General features: G+C 48.6%; 1 protein-coding gene across 2 annotated transcripts in view; it reads right to left on the bottom strand.

Annotated features, from left to right (window-relative positions):
- Window positions 1-20520, bottom strand: part of LOC115124950 (actin filament-associated protein 1-like 1) — a 121122-nt gene that overhangs the window by 40637 nt on the left and 59965 nt on the right. For both annotated transcript variants that reach the window (XM_065019874.1, XM_065019873.1), the window contains exon 2: window positions 13042-13167. In XM_065019874.1, the coding sequence (XP_064875946.1) occupies window positions 13042-13167 (126 nt within the window). The remainder of the gene's footprint in view (window positions 1-13041; window positions 13168-20520) is intronic.

Raw genomic sequence — 20520 nt, forward strand, 5'->3', positions numbered from 1 at the left:
TAGGTGACTGTCTGTCTGTAGTTTTCTACCTGTGGGGTGTAGCTGTCTGTCTTCTGTAGTCTCCTACCTGTGGGCTGTAGGTGTCTGTCTGTCTGTCTGTCTGTCTGTCTGTCTGTCTGTACTCTCCCACCTGTGGGCTGTAGGTGTCTGTCTGTCTGTAGTTTTCCTACCTGTGGGCTGTAGCTGTCTGTCTGTCTGTAGTCTCCTACCTGTGGGCTGTAGGTGACTGTCTGTCTGTAGTCTCCTACCTGTGGGCTGTAGCTGTTTGTCTGTAGTCTCCTATCTGTGGGCTGTAGCTGTCTGTCTGTAGTCTCCTACCTGTGGACTGTAGCTGTCTGTGTGTAGTTTCGTGCCTGTGGGCTGTAGCTGTCTGTCTGTCAGTAGTCTCCTACCTGTGGACTGTAGCTGTCTGTCTGTAGTTTCGTACCTGTGGACTGTAGCTGTCTGTCTGTCAGTAGTCTCCTACCTGTGGACTGTAGCTGTCTGTCTGTAGTCTCCTACCTGTGGGCTGTAGATGTTTGTCTGTAGGCTCCTACCTGTGGAATGTAGCTGTCTGTCTGTAGTATCCTACCTGTGGGCTGTAGGTGTCTGTCTGTAGTTACGTACCTGTGGACTGTAGCTGTCTGTCTGTCTGTCTGTCTGTCTGTCTGTCTGTCTGTCTGTCTGTCTGTCTGTACTCTCCCACCTGTGGGCTGTAGGTGTCTGTCTGTCTGTAGTTTTCCTACCTATGGGCTGTAGCTGTCTGTCTGTCTGTAGTCTCCTACCTGTGGGCTGTAGGTGACTGTCTGTCTGTAGTCTCCTACCTGTGGGCTGTAGCTGTTTGTCTGTAGTCTCCTTTCTGTGGGCTGTAGCTGTCTGTCTGTAGTCTCCTATCTGTGGGCTGCAGCTGTTTGTCTGTAGTCTCCTACCTGTGGACTGTAGCTGTCTGTGTGTAGTTTCGTACCTGTGGGCTGTAGCTGTCTGTCTGTCAGTAGTCTCCTACCTGTGGACTGTAGCTGTGGGCTGTGGGCTGTAGGTGTCCTTATGTCTGTAGTTGCGTACCTGTGGACTGTAGCTGTCTGTCTGTCAGTAGTCTCCTACCTGTGGACTGTAGCTGTCTGTCTGTAGTTTCGTACCTGTGGACTGTAGCTGTCTGTCTGTCAGTAGTCTCCTACCTGTGGGCTGTAGATGTTTGTCTGTAGGCTCCTACCTGTGGAATGTAGCTGTCTGTCTGTACTCTCCTACCTGTGGGCTGTAGGTGTCCTTATGTCTGTAGTTGCGTACCTGTGGACTGTAGCTGTCTGTCTGTCAGTAGTCTCCTACCTGTGGACTGTAGCTGTCTGTCTGTAGTTTCGTACCTGTGGACTGTAGCTGTCTGTCTGTCAGTAGTCTCCTACCTGTGGGCTGTAGCTGTCTGTCTGTAGTCTCCTACCTCTGGGCTGTAGGTGTCCTTATGTCTGTAGTTTCCTACCTGTGGGCTGTAGCTGTTTGTCTATTGTGTGATACCTGTGGGCTGTAGCTGTTTGTCTATTGTGTGATACCTGTGGGTTGTAGCTGTTTGTCTATTGTGTGATACCTGTGGGATGCAGCTGTTTGTCTATTGTGTGATACCTGTGGGCTGTAGCTGTCTGTCTGTATTCTCCTACCTGTGGGCTGTAGCTGTCTGTCTGTCTGTCTGTCTGTCTGTCTGTCGTTTCCTACCTGTGGGCTGTAGCTGTCTGTATGTCTGTCTGTCTGTCTCTCGTTTCCTACCTGTGGGCTGTAGCTGTCTGTCTGTAGTCTCCTACCTGTGGGCTGTAGCTGTCTGTCTGTAGTCTCCTACCTGTGGGCCGTACCTGTCTGTCTGTCTGTATTCTCCTACCTGTGGGCTGTAGCTGTCTGTCTGTCTGTCTGTCTCTCATTTCCTACCTGTCGGCAGGAGCTGTTTGTCTGTTGTCTCCTACCTGTGGGCTGTACCTGTCTGTCTGTAGTCTCCTACCTGTGGGCTGTAGCTGTCTGTCTGTAGTCTCCTACCTGTGGGCTGTAGCTGTCTGTCTGTAGTCTCCTACCTGTGGGCTGTAGCTGTCTGTCTGTAGTCTCCTACCTGTGGGCTGTAGGTGTCTGTCTGTCTGTACTCTCCCACCTGTGGGCTGTAGGTGACTGTCTGTCTGTAGTTTTCTTCCTGTGGGCTGTAGCTGTCTGTCTGTTTGTAGTCTCCTACCTGTGGGCTGTAGGTGACTGTCTGTCTGTAGTTTTCTACCTGTGGGGTGTAGCTGTCTGTCTGTCTGTAGGCTCCTACCTGTGGGCTGTAGCTGTCTGTCTGTCTGTCTGTCTGTCTGTACTCTCCCACCTGTGGGCTGTAGGTGTCTGTCTGTCTGTAGTTTTCCTACCTGTGGGCTGTAGCTGTCTGTCTGTCTGTAGTCTCCTACCTGTGGGCTGTAGCTGTCTGTCTGTAGTCTCCTACCTGTGGGCTGTAGCTGTCTGTCTGTAGTCTCCTATCTGTGGGCTGCAGCTGTTTGTCTGTAGTCTCCTACCTGTGGACTGTAGCTGTCTGTCTGTAGTTTCGTACCTGTGGACTGTAGCTGTCTGTCTGTATTCTCCTACCTGTGGGCTGTAGCTGCTGTCTGTCTGTCTGTCTGTCTGTCTGTCTGTCTGTCTGTCTGTCTGTCTGTCTGTCGTTTCCTACCTGTGGGCTGTAGCTGTCTGTCTGTCTGTCTGTCTGTCTCTCGTTTCCTACCTGTGGGCTGTAGCTGTCTGTCTGTAGTCTCCTACCTGTGGGCTGTAGCTGTCTGTCTGTAGTCTCCTACCTGTGGGCCGTACCTGTCTGTCTGTCTGTATTCTCCTACCTGTGGGCTGTAGCTGTCTGTCTGTCTGTCTGTCTCTCATTTCCTACCTGTCGGCAGGAGCTGTTTGTCTGTTGTCTCCTACCTGTGGGCTGTACCTGTCTGTCTGTAGTCTCCTACCTGTGGGCTGTAGCTGTCTGTCTGTAGTCTCCTACCTGTGGGCTGTAGCTGTCTGTCTGTAGTCTCCTACCTGTGGGCTGTAGGTGTCTGTCTGTCTGTACTCTCCCACCTGTGGGCTGTAGGTGACTGTCTGTCTGTAGTTTTCTACCTGTGGGCTGTAGCTGTCTGTCTGTTTGTAGTCTCCTACCTGTGGGCTGTAGGTGACTGTCTGTCTGTAGTCTCCTACCTGTGGGCTGTAGCTGTCTGTCTGTCTGTCTGTACTCTCCCACCTGTGGGCTGTAGGTGTCTGTCTGTCTGTAGTTTTCCTACCTGTGGGCTGTAGCTGTCTGTCTGTAGTCTCCTACCTGTGGGCTGTAGCTGTTTGTCTGTAGTCTCCTATCTGTGGGCTGTAGCTGTCTGTCTGTAGTCTCCTATCTGTGGGCTGCAGCTGTTTGTCTGTAGTCTCCTACCTGTGGACTGTAGCTGTCTGTCTGTAGTTTCGCACCTGTGGACTGTAGCTGTCTGTCTGTCAGTAGTCTCATACCTGTGGACTGTAGCTGTCTGTCTGTAGTTTCGTACCTGTGGGCTGTAGCTGTCTGTCTGTCAGTAGTCTCCTACCTGTGGACTGTAGCTGTCTGTCTGTAGTTTCGTACCTGTGGACTGTAGCTGTCTGTCTGTCAGTAGTCTCCTACCTGTGGACTGTAGCTGTCTGTCTGTAGTCTCCTACCTGTGGGCTGTAGATGTTTGTCTGTAGGCTCCTACCTGTGGAATGTAGCTGTCTGTCTGTAGTCTCCTACCTGTGGGCTGTAGGTGTCTGTCTGTAGTTTCGTACCTGTGGACTGTAGCTGTCTGTCTGTCAGTAGTCTCCTACCTGTGGACTGTAGCTGTCTGTCTGTAGTCTCCTACCTGTGGACTGTAGCTGTCTGTCTGTAGTATCCTACCTGTGGGCTGTAGATGTTTGTCTGTAGTCTCCTACCTGTGGACTGTAGCTGTCTGTCTGTAGTTTCGTACCTGTGGACTGTAGCTGTCTGTCTGTCATTAGTCTCCTGCCTGTGGACTGTAGCTGTCTGTCTGTAGTCTCCTACCTGTGGACTGTAGCTGTCTGTCTGTAGTATCCTACCTGTGGGCTGTAGGTGTCTGTCTGTAGGCTCCTACCTGTGGACTGTAGCTGTCTGTCTGTAGGCTCCTACCTGTGGGCTGTAGGTGTCTGTCTGTCTGTCTGTCTGTCTGTCTGTCTGTCTGTCTGTCTGTCTGTCTGTAGTCTCCTATCTGTGGGCTGCAGCTGTTTGTCTGTAGTCTCCTACCTGTGGACTGTAGCTGTCTGTCTGTAGTTTCGTACCTGTGGACTGTAGCTGTCTGTCTGTCATTAGTCTCCTGCCTGTGGACTGTAGCTGTCTGTCTGTAGTCTCCTACCTGTGGACTGTAGCTGTCTGTCTGTAGTATCCTACCTGTGGGCTGTAGGTGTCTGTCTGTAGGCTCCTACCTGTGGACTGTAGCTGTCTGTCTGTAGGCTCCTACCTGTGGGCTGTAGGTGTCTGTCTGTCTGTCTGTCTGTCTGTCTGTCTGTCTGTCTGTCTGTCTGTAGTCTCCTATCTGTGGGCTGCAGCTGTTTGTCTGTAGTCTCCTACCTGTGGACTGTAGCTGTCTGTCTGTAGTTTCGTACCTGTGGACTGTAGCTGTCTGTCTGTCAGTAGTCTCCTACCTGTGGACTGTAGCTGTCTGTCTGTAGTCTCCTACCTGTGGACGGTAGCTGTCTGTTTGTAGTCTCCTACCTGTGGGCTGTAGCTGTCTGTCTGTAGTCTCCTACCTGTGGGCTGTAGCTGTCTGTCTGTCTGTCTGTCTGTCTCTCATTTCCTACCTGTCGGCAGGAGCTGTTTGTCTGTTGTCTCCTACCTGTGGGCTGTTGCTGTCTGTCTGTAATCTCCTACCTGTGGGCTGTAGCTGTCTGTCTGTATTCTCCTACCTGTGGGCTGTAGCTGTCTGTCTGTAGTCTCCAACCTGTGGGCTGTAGCTGTCTGTCTGTAGTCTCCTACCTGTGGGCTGTAGGTGTCTGTCTGTCTGTACTCTCCCACCTGTGGGCTGTAGGTGACTGTCTGTCTGTAGTTTTCTACCTGTGGGCTGTAGCTGTCTGTCTGTTTGTTTGTAGTCTCCTACCTGTGGGCTGTAGGTGACTGACGGTCTGTAGTTTTCTACCTGTGGGCTGTAGCTGTCTGTCTGTAGTGTCCTACCTGTGGGCTGTAGGTGTCTGTCTGTCTGTACTCTCCCACCTGTGGGCTGTAGGTGACTGTCTGTCTGTAGTTTTCTACCTGTGGGCTGTAGCTGTCTGTCTGTTTGTAGTCTCCTACCTAGGTGGGCTGTACCTGTGGGCTGTAGGTGACTGTCTGTCTGTAGTTTTCTACCTGTGGGCTAGCCTGTCTGGGCTGTAGCTGTTTGTCTGTCTGTCTCCTACCTGTGGGCTGTAGGGCTGTACCTGTGGGCTGTCTGTCTGTCTGTCTCCTACCTGTGGGCTGTAGCTGTCTGTCTGTAGTCTCCTACCTGTGGGCTGTAGCTGTCTGTCTGTAGTCTCCTACCTGTGGGCTGTAGGTGTCTGTCTGTCTGTACTCTCCCACCTGTGGGCTGTAGGTGACTGTCTGTCTGTAGTTTTCTACCTGTGGGCTGTAGCTGTCTGTCTGTTTGTAGTCTCCTACCTGTGGGCTGTAGGTGACTGTCTGTCTGTAGTCTCCTACCTGTGGGCTGTAGCTGTCTGTCTGTCTGTCTGTCTGTCTGTACTCTCCCACCTGTGGGCTGTAGGTGTCTGTCTGTCTGTAGTTTTCCTACCTGTGGGCTGTAGCTGTCTGTCTGTAGTCTCCTACCTGTGGGCTGTAGCTGTTTGTCTGTAGTCTCCTATCTGTGGGCTGTAGCTGTCTGTCTGTAGTCTCCTATCTGTGGGCTGCAGCTGTTTGTCTGTAGTCTCCTACCTGTGGACTGTAGCTGTCTGTCTGTAGTTTCGCACCTGTGGACTGTAGCTGTCTGTCTGTCAGTAGTCTCATACCTGTGGACTGTAGCTGTCTGTCTGTAGTTTCGTACCTGTGGGCTGTAGCTGTCTGTCTGTCAGTAGTCTCCTACCTGTGGACTGTAGCTGTCTGTCTGTAGTTTCGTACCTGTGGACTGTAGCTGTCTGTCTGTCAGTAGTCTCCTACCTGTGGACTGTAGCTGTCTGTCTGTAGTCTCCTACCTGTGGGCTGTAGATGTTTGTCTGTAGGCTCCTACCTGTGGAATGTAGCTGTCTGTCTGTAGTCTCCTACCTGTGGGCTGTAGGTGTCTGTCTGTAGTTTCGTACCTGTGGACTGTAGCTGTCTGTCTGTCAGTAGTCTCCTACCTGTGGACTGTAGCTGTCTGTCTGTAGTCTCCTACCTGTGGACTGTAGCTGTCTGTCTGTAGTATCCTACCTGTGGGCTGTAGATGTTTGTCTGTAGTCTCCTACCTGTGGACTGTAGCTGTCTGTCTGTAGTTTCGTACCTGTGGACTGTAGCTGTCTGTCTGTCATTAGTCTCCTGCCTGTGGACTGTAGCTGTCTGTCTGTAGTCTCCTACCTGTGGACTGTAGCTGTCTGTCTGTAGTATCCTACCTGTGGGCTGTAGGTGTCTGTCTGTAGGCTCCTACCTGTGGACTGTAGCTGTCTGTCTGTAGGCTCCTACCTGTGGGCTGTAGGTGTCTGTCTGTCTGTCTGTCTGTCTGTCTGTCTGTCTGTAGTCTCCTATCTGTGGGCTGCAGCTGTTTGTCTGTAGTCTCCTACCTGTGGACTGTAGCTGTCTGTCTGTAGTTTCGTACCTGTGGACTGTAGCTGTCTGTCTGTCAGTAGTCTCCTACCTGTGGACTGTAGCTGTCTGTCTGTAGTCTCCTACCTGTGGACGGTAGCTGTCTGTTTGTAGTCTCCTACCTGTGGGCTGTAGCTGTCTGTCTGTAGTCTCCTACCTGTGGGCTGTAGCTGTCTGTCTGTCTGTCTGTCTGTCTGTCTGTCTGTCTGTCTGTCTCTCATTTCCTACCTGTCGGCAGGAGCTGTTTGTCTGTTGTCTCCTACCTGTGGGCTGTAGCTGTCTGTCTGTAATCTCCTACCTTTGGGCTGTAGCTGTCTGTCTGTAATCTCCTACCTGTGGGCTGTAGCTGTCTGTCTGTATTCTCCTACCTGTGGGCTGTAGCTGTCTGTCTGTAGTCTCCAACCTGTGGGCTGTAGCTGTCTGTCTGTAGTCTCCTACCTGTGGGCTGTAGGTGTCTGTCTGTCTGTACTCTCCCACCTGTGGGCTGTAGGTGACTGTCTGTCTGTAGTTTTCTACCTGTGGGCTGTAGCTGTCTGTCTGTTTGTAGTCTCCTACCTGTGGGCTGTAGGTGACTGACGGTCTGTAGTTTTCTACCTGTGGGGTGTAGCTGTCTGTCTGTCTGTAGTCTCCTACCTGTGGGCTGTAGCTGTCTGTCTGTCTGTCTGTCTGTCTGTCTGTACTCTCCCACCTGTGGGCTGTAGGTGTCTGTCTCTCTGTAGTTTTCCTACCTGTGGGCTGTAGCTGTCTGTCTGTCTGTCTGTAGTCTCCTACCTGTGGGCTGTAGCTGTCTGTCTGTAGTCTCCTACCTGTGGGCTGTAGCTGTCTGTCTGTAGTCTCCTAACTGTGGGCTGTAGATGTTTGTCTGTAGGCTCCTACCTGTGGAATGTAGCTGTCTGTCTGTAGTCTCCTACCTGTGGGCTGTAGGTGTCTGTCTGTAGTTTCGTACCTGTGGACTGTAGTTGTCTGTCTGTCAGTAGTCTCCTACCTGTGGACTGTAGCTGTCTGTCTGTAGTCTCCTACCTGTGGACTGTAGCTGTCTGTCTGTAGTATCCTACCTGTGGGCTGTAGATGTTTGTCTGTAGTCTCCTACCTGTGGACTGTAGCTGTCTGTCTGTAGTTTCGTACCTGTGGACTGTAGCTGTCTGTCTGTCAGTAGTCTCCTGCCTGTGGACTGTAGCTGTCTGTCTGTAGTCTCCTACCTGTGGACTGTAGCTGTCTGTCTGTAGTATCCTACCTGTGGGCTGTAGCTGTCTGTCTGTAGGCTCCCACCTGTGGGCTGTAGGTGTCTGTCTGTCTGTCTGTCTGTCTGTCTGTCTGTCTGTATGTCTGTCTGTAGTCTCCTATCTGTGGGCTGCAGCTGTTTGTCTGTAGTCTCCTACCTGTGGACTGTAGCTGTCTGTCTGTAGTTTCGTACCTGTGGACTGTAGCTGTCTGTCTGTCAGTAGTCTCCTACCTGTGGACTGTAGCTGTCTGTCTGTAGTCTCCTACTTGTGGACTGTAGCTGTCTGTCTGTAGTATCCTACCTGTGGGCTGTAGATGTTTGTCTGTAGTCTCCTACCTGTGGACTGTAGCTGTCTGTCTGGAGTTTCGTACCTGTGGACTGTAGCTGTCTGTCTGTAGTCTCCCATCTGTGGACTGTAGCTGTCTGTCTGTAGTCTCCTACCTGTGGACTGTAGCTGTCTGTCTGTAGTCTCCTACCTGTGGGCTGTAGCTGTCTGTAGTCTCCTACCTGTGGGCTGTAGCTGTCTGTCTGTCTGTCTGTATGTCTGTCTGTCTCTCGTTTCCTACCTGTGGGCTGTAGCTGTTTGTCTATTGTGTGATACCTGTGGGCTGTAGCTGTCTGTCTGTATTCTCCTACCTGTGGGCTGTAGCTGTCTGTCTGTCTGTCTGTCTGTCTGTCTGTCTGTCTGTCTGTCTGTCTCTCGTTTCCTACCTGTGGGCTGTAGCTGTCTGTCTGTATTCTCCTACCTGTGGGCTGTAGCTGTCTGTCTGTCTGTCTGTCTGTCTGTCTGTCTGTCTGTCTGTCTGTCGTTTCCTACCTGTGGGCTGTAGCTGTCTGTCTGTCTGTCTCTCGTTTCCTACCTGTGGGCTGTAGCTGTCTGTCTGTAGTCTCCTACCTGTGGGCCGTACCGGTCTGTCTGTCTGTCTGTCTCTCATTTCCTACCTGTCGGCAGGAGCTGTTTGTCTGTTGTCTCCTACCTGTGGGCTGTAGCTGTCTGTCTGTAGTCTCCTACCTGTGGGCTGTAGCTGTCTGTCTGTAGTCTCCTACCTGTGGGCTGTAGCTGTCTGTCTGTAGTCTCCTACCTGTGGGCTGTAGCTGTCTGTCTGTAGTCTCCTACCTGTGGGCTGTAGGTGTCTGTCTGTCTGTACTCTCCCACCTGTGGGCTGTAGGTGACTGTCTGTCTGTAGTTTTCTACCTGTGGGCTGTAGCTGTCTGTCTGTTTGTAGTCTCCTACCTGTGGGCTGTAGGTGACTGTCTGTCTGTAGTTTTCTACCTGTGGGGTGTAGCTGTCTGTCTGTCTGTAGTCTCCTACCTGTGGGCTGTAGCTGTCTGTCTGTCTGTCTGTCTGTACTCTCCCACCTGTGGGCTGTAGGTGTCTGTCTGTCTGTAGTTTTCCTATCTGTGGGCTGTAGCTGTCTGTCTGTCTGTAGTCTCCTACCTGTGGGCTGTAGCTGTCTGTCTGTAGTCTCCTACCTGTGGGCTGTAGCTGTTTGTCTGTAGTCTCCTATCTGTGGGCTGTAGCTGTCTGTCTGTCTGTCTCTCGTTTCCTACCTGTGGACTGTAGCTGTCTGTCTGTAGTTTCGTACCTGTGGACTGTAGCTGTCTGTCTGTCAGTAGTCTCCTACCTGTGGACTGTAGCTGTGTGTCTGTAGTTTCGTACCTGTGTGCTGTAGCTGTCTGTCTGTCAGTAGTCTCCTACCTGTGGACTGTAGCTGTCTGTCTGTAGTTTCGTACCTGTGGATTGTAGCTGTCTGTCTGTCAGTAGTCTCCTACCTGTGGACTGTAGCTGTCTGTCTGTAGTCTCCTACCTGTGGGCTGTAGACGTTTGTCTGTCGGCTCCTACCTGTGGAATGTAGCTGTCTGTCTGTAGTCTCCTACCTGTGGGCTGTAGTTGTCCTTATATCTGTAGTTTCCTACCTGTGGGCTGTAGCTGTTTGTCTATTGTGTGATACCTGTGGGCTGTAGCTGTTTGTCTACACTTGTGATACCTGTGGGCTGTAGCTGTCTGTCTGTATTCTCCTACATGTGGCCTGTAGCTGTCTGTCTGTCTGTATTCTCCTACCTGTGGGCTGTAGCTGTCTGTCTGTCTGTCGTTTCCTACCTGTGGGCTGTAGCTGTCTGTCTGTCTCTCGTTTCCTACCTGTGGGCTGTAGCTGTCTGTCTGTAGTCTCCTACCTGTGGGCTGTAGCTGTCTGTCTGTAGTCTCCTACCTGTGGGCCGTAGCTGTCTGTCTGTCTGTAGTTTCCTATCTGTGGGCTGTAGCTGTCTGTCTGTGGTCTCCTACCTGTGGGCTGTAGCTGTCTGTCTGTAGTCTCCTACCTGTGGGCTGTAGCTGTCTGTCTGTAGTCTCCTACCTGTGGGCTGTAGCTGTCTGTCTGTAGTATACTACCTGTGGGCTGTAGCTGTCTGTCTGTAGTATCCTACCTTTGGGCTGTAGCTGTCTGTCTGTAGGCCCCTACCCGTGGAATGTAGCTGTCTGTCTGTAGTCTCCTACCTGTGGGCTGTAGCTGTCTCTCTGTAGTCTCCTACCTGTGGGCTGTAGCTGTCTGTCTGTCGTTTCCTACCTGTGGGCTGTAGATGTCTGTCTGTAGTATACTACCTGTGGGCTGTAGCTGTCTGTCTGTAGTCTCCTACCTGTGGGCTGTAGCTGTCTGTCTGTAGTCTCCTACCTGTGGGCTGTAGCTGTCTGTCTGTCTGTCTGTCTGTCTGTCTCTCGTTTCCTACCTGTGGGCTGTAGCTGTTTGTCTATTGTGTGATACCTGTGGGCTGTAGCTGTTTGTCTATTGTGTGATACCTGTGGGATGTAGCTGTCTGTCTGTATTCTCCTACCTGTGGGCTGTAGGTGTCTGTCTGTCGTTTCCTACCTGTGGGCTGTAGCTGTCTGTCTGTCTGTCTGTCTGTCTTTCTCTCGTTTCCTACCTGTGGGCTGTAGCTGTCTGTCTGTAGTCTCCTACCTGTGGGCTGTAGCTGTCTGTCTGTAGTCTCTTACCTGTGGGCTGTAGCTGTCTGTCTGTAGTTTCCTACCTGTGGGCAGTAGCTGTCTGTCTGTCTGTAGTTTCCTATCTGTCGGGAGCTATTTGTCTGTTGTCTCCTACCTGTGGGCTGTAGCTGTCTGTCTGTAGTCTCCTACCTGTGGGCTGTAGCTGTCTGTCTGTAGACTCCTACCTGTGGGCTGTAGCTGTCTGTCTGTAGTATACTACCTGTGGGCTGTAGCTGTCTGTCTGTAGTATTCTACCTGTGGGCTGTAGCTGTCTGTCTGTAGGCCCCTACCCGTGGAATGTAGCTGTCTGTCTGTAGTCTCCTACCTGTGGGCTGTAGCTGTCTGTCTGTCGTTTCCTACCTGTGGGCTGTAGATGTCTGTCTGTAGTATACTACCTGTGGGCTGTAGCTGTCTGTCTGTAGGCCCCTACCCGTGGAATGTAGCTGTCTCTCTGTAGTCTCCTACCTGTGGGCTGTAGCTGTCTGTCTGTCGTTTCCTACCTGTGGGCTGTAGATGTCTGTCTGTAGTATACTACCTGTGGGCTGTAGCTGTCTGTCTGTAGTCTCCTACCTGTGGGCTGTAGCTGTCTGTCTGTCTGTCTGTCTGTCTGTCTGTCTGTCTGTCTCTCGTTTCCTACCTGTGGGCTGTAGCTGTTTGTCTATTGTGTGATACCTGTGGGCTGTAGCTGTTTGTCTATTGTGTGATACCTGTGGGATGTAGCTGTCTGTCTGTATTCTCCTACCTGTGGGCTGTAGCTGTTTGTCTATTGTGTGATACCTGTGGGATGTAGCTGTCTGTCTGTATTCTCCTACCTGTGGGCTGTAGGTGTCTGTCTGTCGTTTCCTACCTGTGGGCTGTAGCTGTCTGTCTGTCTGTCTGTCTTTCTCTCGTTTCCTACCTGTGGGCTGTAGCTGTCTGTCTGTAGTCTCCTACCTGTGGGCTGTAGCTGTCTGTCTGTAGTCTCTTACCTGTGGGCTGTAGCTGTCTGTCTGTAGTTTCCTACCTGTGGGCAGTAGCTGTCTGTCTGTCTGTAGTTTCCTATCTGTCGGGAGCTATTTGTCTGTTGTCTCCTACCTGTGGGCTGTAGCTGTCTGTCTGTAGTCTCCTACCTGTGGGCTGTAGCTGTCTGTCTGTAGTCTCCTACCTGTGGGCTGTAGCTGTCTGTCTGTAGACTCCTACCTGTGGGCTGTAGCTGTCTGTCTGTAGTATACTACCTGTGGGCTGTAGCTGTCTGTCTGTAGTATTCTACCTGTGGGCTGTAGCTGTCTGTCTGTAGGCCCCTACCCGTGGAATGTAGCTGTCTGTCTGTAGTCTCCTACCTGTGGGCTGTAGCTGTCTCTCTGTAGTCTCCTACCTGTGGGCTGTAGCTGTCTGTCTGTCGTTTCCTACCTGTGGGCTGTAGATGTCTGTCTGTAGTATACTACCTGTGGGCTGTAGCTGTCTGTCTGTAGTCTCCTACCTGTGGGCTGTAGCTGTCTGTCTGTCTGTCTGTCTGTCTGTCTGTCTGTCTCTCGTTTCCTACCTGTGGGCTGTAGCTGTTTGTCTATTGTGTGATACCTGTGGGCTGTAGCTGTTTGTCTATTGTGTGATACCTGTGGGATGTAGCTGTCTGTCTGTATTCTCCTACCTGTGGGCTGTAGCTGTCTGTCTGTAGTATACTACCTGTGGGCTGTAGCTGTCTGTCTGTAGTCTCCTACCTGTGGGCTGTAGCTGTCTGTCTGTAGTCTCCTACCTGTGGGCTGTAGCTGTCTGTCTGTCTGTCTGTCTGTCTCTCGTTTCCTACCTGTGGGCTGTAGCTGTTTGTCTATTGTGTGATACCTGTGGGCTGTAGCTGTTTGTCTATTGTGTGATACCTGTGGGATGTAGCTGTCTGTCTGTATTCTCCTACCTGTGGGCTGTAGCTGTCTGTCTGTCGTTTCCTACCTGTGGGCTGTAGCTGTCTGTCTGTCTGTCTGTCTGTCTGTCTGTCTGTCTGTCTGTCTGTCTTTCTCTCGTTTCCTACCTGTGGGCTGTAGCTGTCTGTCTGTAGTCTCCTACCTGTGGGCTGTAGCTGTCTGTCTGTAGTCTCCTACCTGTGGGCTGTAGCTGTCTGTCTGTAGACTCCTACCTGTGGGCTGTAGCTGTCTGTCTGTAGGCTCCTACCTGTGGGCTGTATATATTTCAGAAGGTTCCTAACAGAGGTCTTCTTCTCCTCAGTTGTAGAGCTCAGAGTCTCGTGGTCCAGCAGCTTCAGCAGAATGTTGAGCTCCGTCACCAGGACCTCCATCGCTAAGGAAGAGGTCAGAGGTAAGAGATCAGAGGTTAGAGGTCAGGTTGGGAGAGGACAGAGGTCAATCGACCCAGCGTAAACAACCGCTGTGTGAGTGACAACTCTCTCTTTGTTACTGTCAACAAACACAGGCACGCTTATCCATGCCTCTGTGTCTCTCTCTGATCCATCTCTGCCCCCCTCCCTTTATGCCTCTCTGTCTCTCTCTGGTCCATCTCTGCCCCCCTCCCTTCCTGCCTCTGTGTCTCTCTAAGGGATCTCTGTCTCTCTAGGGGATCTCTGTCCTCTAAGGGATCTCTGTCTCTCTAATGTATCTCTGTCTCTGTAAGGGATCTCTGTCTCTCTAATGGATCTCTGTCTCTGTAAGAGATCTCTGTCTCTCTAATGGATCTCTGTCTCTGTAAGGGATCTCTGTCTCTCTAATGGATCTCTGTCTCTGTAAGGGATCTCTGTCTCTGTAAGGGATCTCTGTCTCTCTAATGGATCTCTGTCTCTCTAATGGATCTCTGTCTCTCTAATGAATCTCTGTCTCTGTAAGGGATCTCTGTCTCTGTAAGGGATCTCTGTCCTCTAAGGGATCTCTGTCTCTCTAATGGATCTCTGTCTCTGTAAGGGATCTCTGTCTCTCTAATGGATCTCTGTCTCTCTAAGGGATCTCTGTCTCTGTAAGGGATCTCTGTCTCTGTAAGGGATCTCTGTCTCTCTAAGGGATCTCTGTCTCTGTAAGGGATCTCTGTCTCTGTAAGGGAACTCTGTCTCTCTAAGGGATCTCTGTCTCTCTAAGGGATCTCTGTCTCTCTAAGGGATCCCTGTCTCTCTAAGGGATCTCTGTCTCTCTAAGGGATCTCTGTCTCTGTAAGGGATCTCTGTCTCTGTAAGGGATCTCTGTCTCTCTAATGGATCTCTGTCTCTCTAAGGGATCTCTGTCTCTCTAATGGATTTCTGTCTCTCTAATGGATCTCTGTCTCTCTAAGGGATCTCTGTCTCTCTAAGGGATCTCTGTCTCTCTAAGGGATCTCTGTCTCTCTAAGGTATCTCTGTCTCTCTAATGGATCTCTGTCTCTCTAAGGGATCTCTGTCTATGTAAGGGATCGCTGTCTCTCTAAGGGATCTCTGTCTCTCTACGGGATCTCTGTCTCTCTAAGGGATCTCTGTCTCTCTAATGGATCTCTGTCTCTCTAATGGATCTCTGTCTCTCTAAGGGATCTCTGTCTCTGTAAGGGATCTCTGTCTCTCTAAGGGATCTCTGTCTCTCTACGGGATCTCTGTCTCTCTAATGGATCTCTGTCTCTCTAAGGGATCTCTGTCTCTCTAAGGGATCTCTGTCTCTCTAAGGTATCTCTGTCTCTCTAATGGATCTCTGTCTCTCTAAGGGATCTCTGTCTCTCTAAGGGATCTCTGTCTCTCTAAGGGATCTCTGTCTCTCTAAGGGATCTCTGTCTCTCTAAGGGATCTCTGTCTCTCTAAGGGATCTCTGTCTCTCTAAGGGATCTCTGTCTCTCTAAGGGATCTCTGTCTCTCTAAGGGATCTCTGTCTCTCTAAGGGATCTCTGTCTCTCTAAGGGATCTCTGTCTCTCTAAGGGATCTCTGTCTCTCTAAGGGATCTCTGTCTCTCTAAGGGATCTCTGTCTCTCTAATGGATCTCTGTCTCTCTAAGGGATCTCTGTCTCTCTAATGGATCTCTGTCTCTCTAATGGATCTCTGTCTCTCTAAGGGATCTCTGTCTCTGTAAGGGATCTCTGTCTCTCTAAGGGATCTCTGTCTCTCTACGGGATCTCTGTCTCTCTAATGGATCTCTGTCTCTCTAAGGGATCTCTGTCTCTCTAAGGGATCTCTGTCTCTCTAAGGTATCTCTGTCTCTCTAATGGATCTCTGTCTCTCTAAGGGATCTCTGTCTCTCTAAGGGATCTCTGTCTCTCTAAGGGATCTCTGTCTCTCTAAGGCACATATGTCAGAGTCAAGGCCCGCGGGCCACATCCGGCCCGCAAGAAGGTTTTTTACGGCCCCTGGGATGATCTTGATTTATTATTAGGATCAGATCTTTTGCACCAATACTACATTTCCCACAATGCAAAGGTGACGCACCGAGCAGTAGGCTGCTTCATTTCAATATTTATTGGCACAGCAGTCGTCAGCATCACAGTAAAATTAACTTTCAGATACCCATCAAAAATGGCAAAACGGAAGGTGGATACTGAGAACCTGTTTCAAACAAGGTGGGAGTCGGAGTATATGTTCACGAAGGTAGCTGGAAAACCTGTGTCTTCTGTGTGGAGAAAGTGTGGCGGTACTGAAAGAGTATAATCTGAGACGACATTATGAAACGAAACACGCGGACAAAAACAAGAATATGGACATGGAACAAAGGCTACAAAAGGCAGAGGAATTAAAACGAGGCCTCAAATCTCGACAGGCTCTGTTCAAAAAAGCCAAATCACAAGGCCAGGCTGCTGTCAAGGCCAGTTTTATTTTGGCAGAAGAGATCTAAATCAGCCCGGCCATTTACGGAGGGGATTTCATCAAAAACTGCTGTTTGCCCAGAAAAAGGCAACTCTTTTTAAATGTGAGTCTGAGCAGAAACACCATTGCCGAGAGAGTAGACCAGTTGTCCATCAATCTAAAAGAGCAGCTTGTGAAAAAGGAAAAGATTTTATTGCATATTCCTTGGCTGTGGATGAGAGCACCGACATTTCTGACATTGCCCAGTTGTCAATTTTCATCTGGACTCCAACCTAAAGCGTGACAGAGGAGGGCTTTCGTCCTATGCATGGCACAACTACGGGGCATGATTTGTATGAAGAGGTGTCAAGATGTGTAAATGAGATGGAGCTGCCTTGTCTTTGACAAAGGGCACCTGCGATGTGTGGACACAGGAGCGGACTGGTGGCGAAGATACGGGAAAAGATGCAAGAGGAAAATCTCAGGTGAGCTGACAGCTTATCAGGTATCTCTGTCGGTAAAGCCTTGAAAATGGAGCATGTAATGGCATCATCACGCGCACAGTTAACTTTATCAGAGCCAAAGGTTTGAATCACCGCCAGTTCAAGGCATTTCTCGGAGTTAGAAACGGAGCATGGTGATTTGCCTTATCACACAGAGGTGCGATGGCTAAGCCAGGGAAAGGTGCTTCAAAGATGTTTCGAGCTTCTGAGGAGATTTGTCTGTTCTTGGACAGCAAAGGGAAAGACACAACACAACTCGAGACGAAATGTTTCTGTGTGAAATGGCTTTTCTGTGTGACTACGAGTCATCTGAATGCAATAAACTTGCAGCTGCAGGGTCGGGATCGTGTCATCTCTGATATGTACAGTACAGTGAAGGCATTTAAAACCAAACTGACTCTGTCAGATGCGGAAAGAAAATTTGAGCCACTTTCCCAGCTGCCAGACCATGAAAGAGAAGCTCTCTACCAGTGCGTTCCGAGCACACAGTTGGCTGATAAAATAGGTATCTTGCCGCTGACTTTCGATTTGCTGACTTTGAAGCACAAAAAGCAGGTTGGAACTGCTCGGTAACCCATTTGCTGTTGACGTGGAAAGCTCACCACCAAACCTCAAATGGAGTTGATTGACCTCAATGCAATGATGCACTGAGGGCAAAATATGCGGCAGTGGGTGCTGCGGAGTTCGCCCGTTTCCTCCCGGCACAATGCCCCAGCTGCGCATCCAGGCTGCTCAAACGTTGTCTATGTTTGGCAGCACATACCTGTGTGAACAACTGTTTTCTTTGATGAACCTGAACAAAACATCACACAGAAGGACTTACTGCTGAACACCTCACTCAATTCTGAGGATTTCTTCAGCTCAGAGCCTTACCCCGAACATTGATGAACTTGTGGAAAAGATGGGACACCACCAAGTATCACCCTCAACCTCAAACAAGTGAACATTACTGTGCAATCACATATTTAGAGTTTTTACTCAGTTCAAGTTTAAAAGTTAAAATTTAATATTTGTTTTCACTGCATGTTACTTCTCCTTAAACAAAGTGTTGTTTTTGATTAATAGATTTTTGCACTTTATTTTTTTGTATTTCAATCCAATTATATTTTAAAAATATTTCAGTTGAGTGGATGATAGAAAATTGCTATTATTGTTTTTTTCTTTGAAGTAAATTTAGCCCACTTTTGCTAAAATAGAAAATATAGTCTACTGATGGTGCCTTGAATACCGGTTTCTTTCATTTAATGTTCATGTTATGGGGATATTTATATAAAGGAAATTTGTCTTTTGTGTCTGTTGAAAATTAAAGATTACTGACAGAGCCATAAGAAAATATTGCTTTATTTATCTGATCATATTGTAATATATTTGTTAGGTTTTCAGTAGGTTCAATTAGGTTCACTAGACTGGTCATTTAAAAATTTTTCAATGAACATTCGAACAGTCCGGCCCTCGTCTTGTAGCTGATTTTTTTATTTGGCCCTCCGTCCATTTGACTTTGACACCCCTGCTCTAAGGGATCTCTGTCTCTCTAAGGGATCTCTGTCTCTCTAAGGGATCTCTGTCTCTCTAAGGGATAGGGGAAACGCAGTAAAACTCTTCCATATGTCCAGTACGTAGAAACATACCATCATGGTGAACACAAGCATTTCGCTATACCCGCATTAACTTCTGCTAAATATGTGTATGTGACCAATACAACATGATGTGATTGGAAAGCCCAGTCAGCTTTCAGGAGTATATTATTCACATGGGACAAGACCGCTCCCTGTTTTCAGAACACAATGGAAATAAACCTACAGCTCTGCATGCAGGTGTATGCTCCTGAGAGCAGGTCTGTCTGTCTGTCTGTGAACCTATAGACACAGTGACCTTTACTAACCATGAGCTCATTGGACAACCCTACCTCTCTCTCTCTCTCTCTCTCTCTCTCTCTCTCTCTCTCTCTCTCTCTCTCTCTCTCTCTCTCTCTCTCTCTCTCTCTCTCTCTCTCTCTCTCTCTCTCTCTCTCTCTCTCTCTCTCTCTCTCTCTCTCTCAATTAAATTAAATTAAATTCAAGGGCTTTATTGGCATGGGAAACATGTGTTAACATTGCCATAGCAAGTGAGGTAGTTAATATATAAAGTTAAATAAACAATACAACTTAACAGTAAACATTACACATACAGAAGTTTCAAAACAATAAAGACATTACAAATGTCATATTATATATATATATATATACAGTGTTTTAACAATGTACAAATGGTTAAAGGACACAAGTTAAAATAAATAAGCATAAATATGGGTTGTATTTACAATGGTGTGTGTTCTTCACTGGTTGCCCTTTTCTCGTGGCAACAGGTCACACATCTTGCTGCTGTGATGGCACACTGTGGAATTTCACCCAGTAGATATGGGAGTTTATCAAAATTGGATGTGTCTTTGAATTCTTTGTGGATTTGTGTAATCTGAGGGAAATATGTCTCTCATATGGTCATACATTGGGCAGGAGGTTAGGAAGTGCAGCTCAGTTTCCACCTCATTTTGTGGGCAGTGAGCACATACCCTGTCTTCTCTTGAGAGCCATGTCTGCCTAGGGCAACAGTGTCTAGATGGAATTTGTATTTGTGGTCCTGGTGACTGGACCTTTTTTGGGACACCATTATTTTGGTCTTACTGAGATTTACTGTCAGGGCCCAGGTCTGACAGAATCTGTGCATAAGATCTAGGTGCTGCTGTAGGCCCTCCTTGGTTGGTGACAGAAGCACCAGATCATCAGCAAACAGCAGACATTTGTCTTCGGATTCGAGTAGGGTGAGGCCGGGTGCTGCAGACTTCTCTAGTGCCCGCGCCAATTCGTTGATATATATGTTGAAGAGGGTGGGGCTTAAGCTGCATCCCTGTCTCACCCCACGACCCTGTGTGAAGAAATGTGTGTTTTTTACCAATTTTAACCGCACACTTGTTGTTTGTGTACATGGATTTTATAATGTCGTATGTTTTACCCCCAACACCACTTTCCATCAGTTTGTATAGCAGACCCTCATGCCAAATTGAGTCGAAGGCTTTTTTGAAATCAACAAAGCATGAGAAGACTTTGCCTTTGTTTTGGTTTGTTTGGTTGTCAATTAGGGTGTGCAGGGTGAATACATGGTCTGTTGTACGGTAATTTGGTATAAAGCCCATTTGACATTTGCTCAGTACATTGTTTTCATTGAGGAAATGTATGAGTCTGCTGTTATTGATAATGCAGAGGATTTTCCCAAGGTTACTGTTGACGCATATTCCACGGTAGTTATTGGGGTCAAATTTGTCTCCACTTTTGTGGATTGGGGTGATCAGTCCTTGGTTCCAAATATTGGGGAAGATGCCAGAGCTAAGGGTGATGTTAAAGAGTTTTAGTATAGCCAATTGGAATTTGTTGTCTGTATATTTGATCATTTCATTGAGGATACCATCAACACCACAGGCATTTTTGGGTTGGAGGGTTTTTATTTTGTCCTGTAACTCATTCAATGTAATTGGAGAATCCAGTGGGTTCTGGTAGTCTTTAATAGTTGATTCTAAGACCTGTATTTGATCATGTATATATTTTTGCTCTTTATTCTTTGTTATAGAGCCAAAAAGATTGGAGAAGTGGTTTACCCATACATCTCCATTTTTGATAGATAATTCTTCGTGTTGTTGTTTGTTTAGTGTTTTCCAATTTTCCCAGAAGTGGTTAGAGTCTATGGATTCTTCAATTACATTGAGCTGATTTCTGACATGCTGTTCCTTCTTTTTCCGTAGTGTATTTCTGTATTGTTTTAGTGATTCACCATAGTGAAGGTGTAGACTCAGGTTTTCTTGGTCTCTATGTTTTTGGTTGGACAGGTTTCTCAATTTCTTTCTTAGATTTTTACATTCTTCATCAAACCATTTGTCATTGTTGTTAACTTTCTTCGGTTTTCTATTTGAGATTTTTGGATTTGATAGGGAAGCTGAGAGGTCAAATATACTGTTGAGATTTTCTACTGCCAAGTTTACACCTTCACTATTACAGTGGAACGTTTTACCCAGGAGACTGTGATTTTGCTGTGGTCTGATAGGGGTGTCAGTGGGCTGACTGTGAACACTGAGAGACTCTGGGTTGAGGTCAGTGATAAAGTAGTCTACAGTACTACTGCCAAGAGATGAGCTATATGTGTACCTACCATAGGAGTCTCCTCGAAGCCTACCATTGACTCTGTACATACCCAGCGTGCGACAGAGCTGCAGGAGTTGTGACCCGTTTTTGTTGGTTATGTTGTCATAGTTGTGCCTAGGGGGCATATGTGGGAGGGAATGCTGTCACCTCCAGGCAGGTGTTTGTCCCCCTGTGTGCTGAGGGTGTCAGGTTCTTGTCCGGTTCTGGCATTTAGGTCGCCACAGACTAGTACATGTCCCT

This window comes from Oncorhynchus nerka, linkage group LG6 (genome assembly GCF_034236695.1).
Source record: "Oncorhynchus nerka isolate Pitt River linkage group LG6, Oner_Uvic_2.0, whole genome shotgun sequence".
In the NCBI taxonomy this organism is placed as follows: Eukaryota; Metazoa; Chordata; class Actinopteri; order Salmoniformes; family Salmonidae; genus Oncorhynchus; species Oncorhynchus nerka.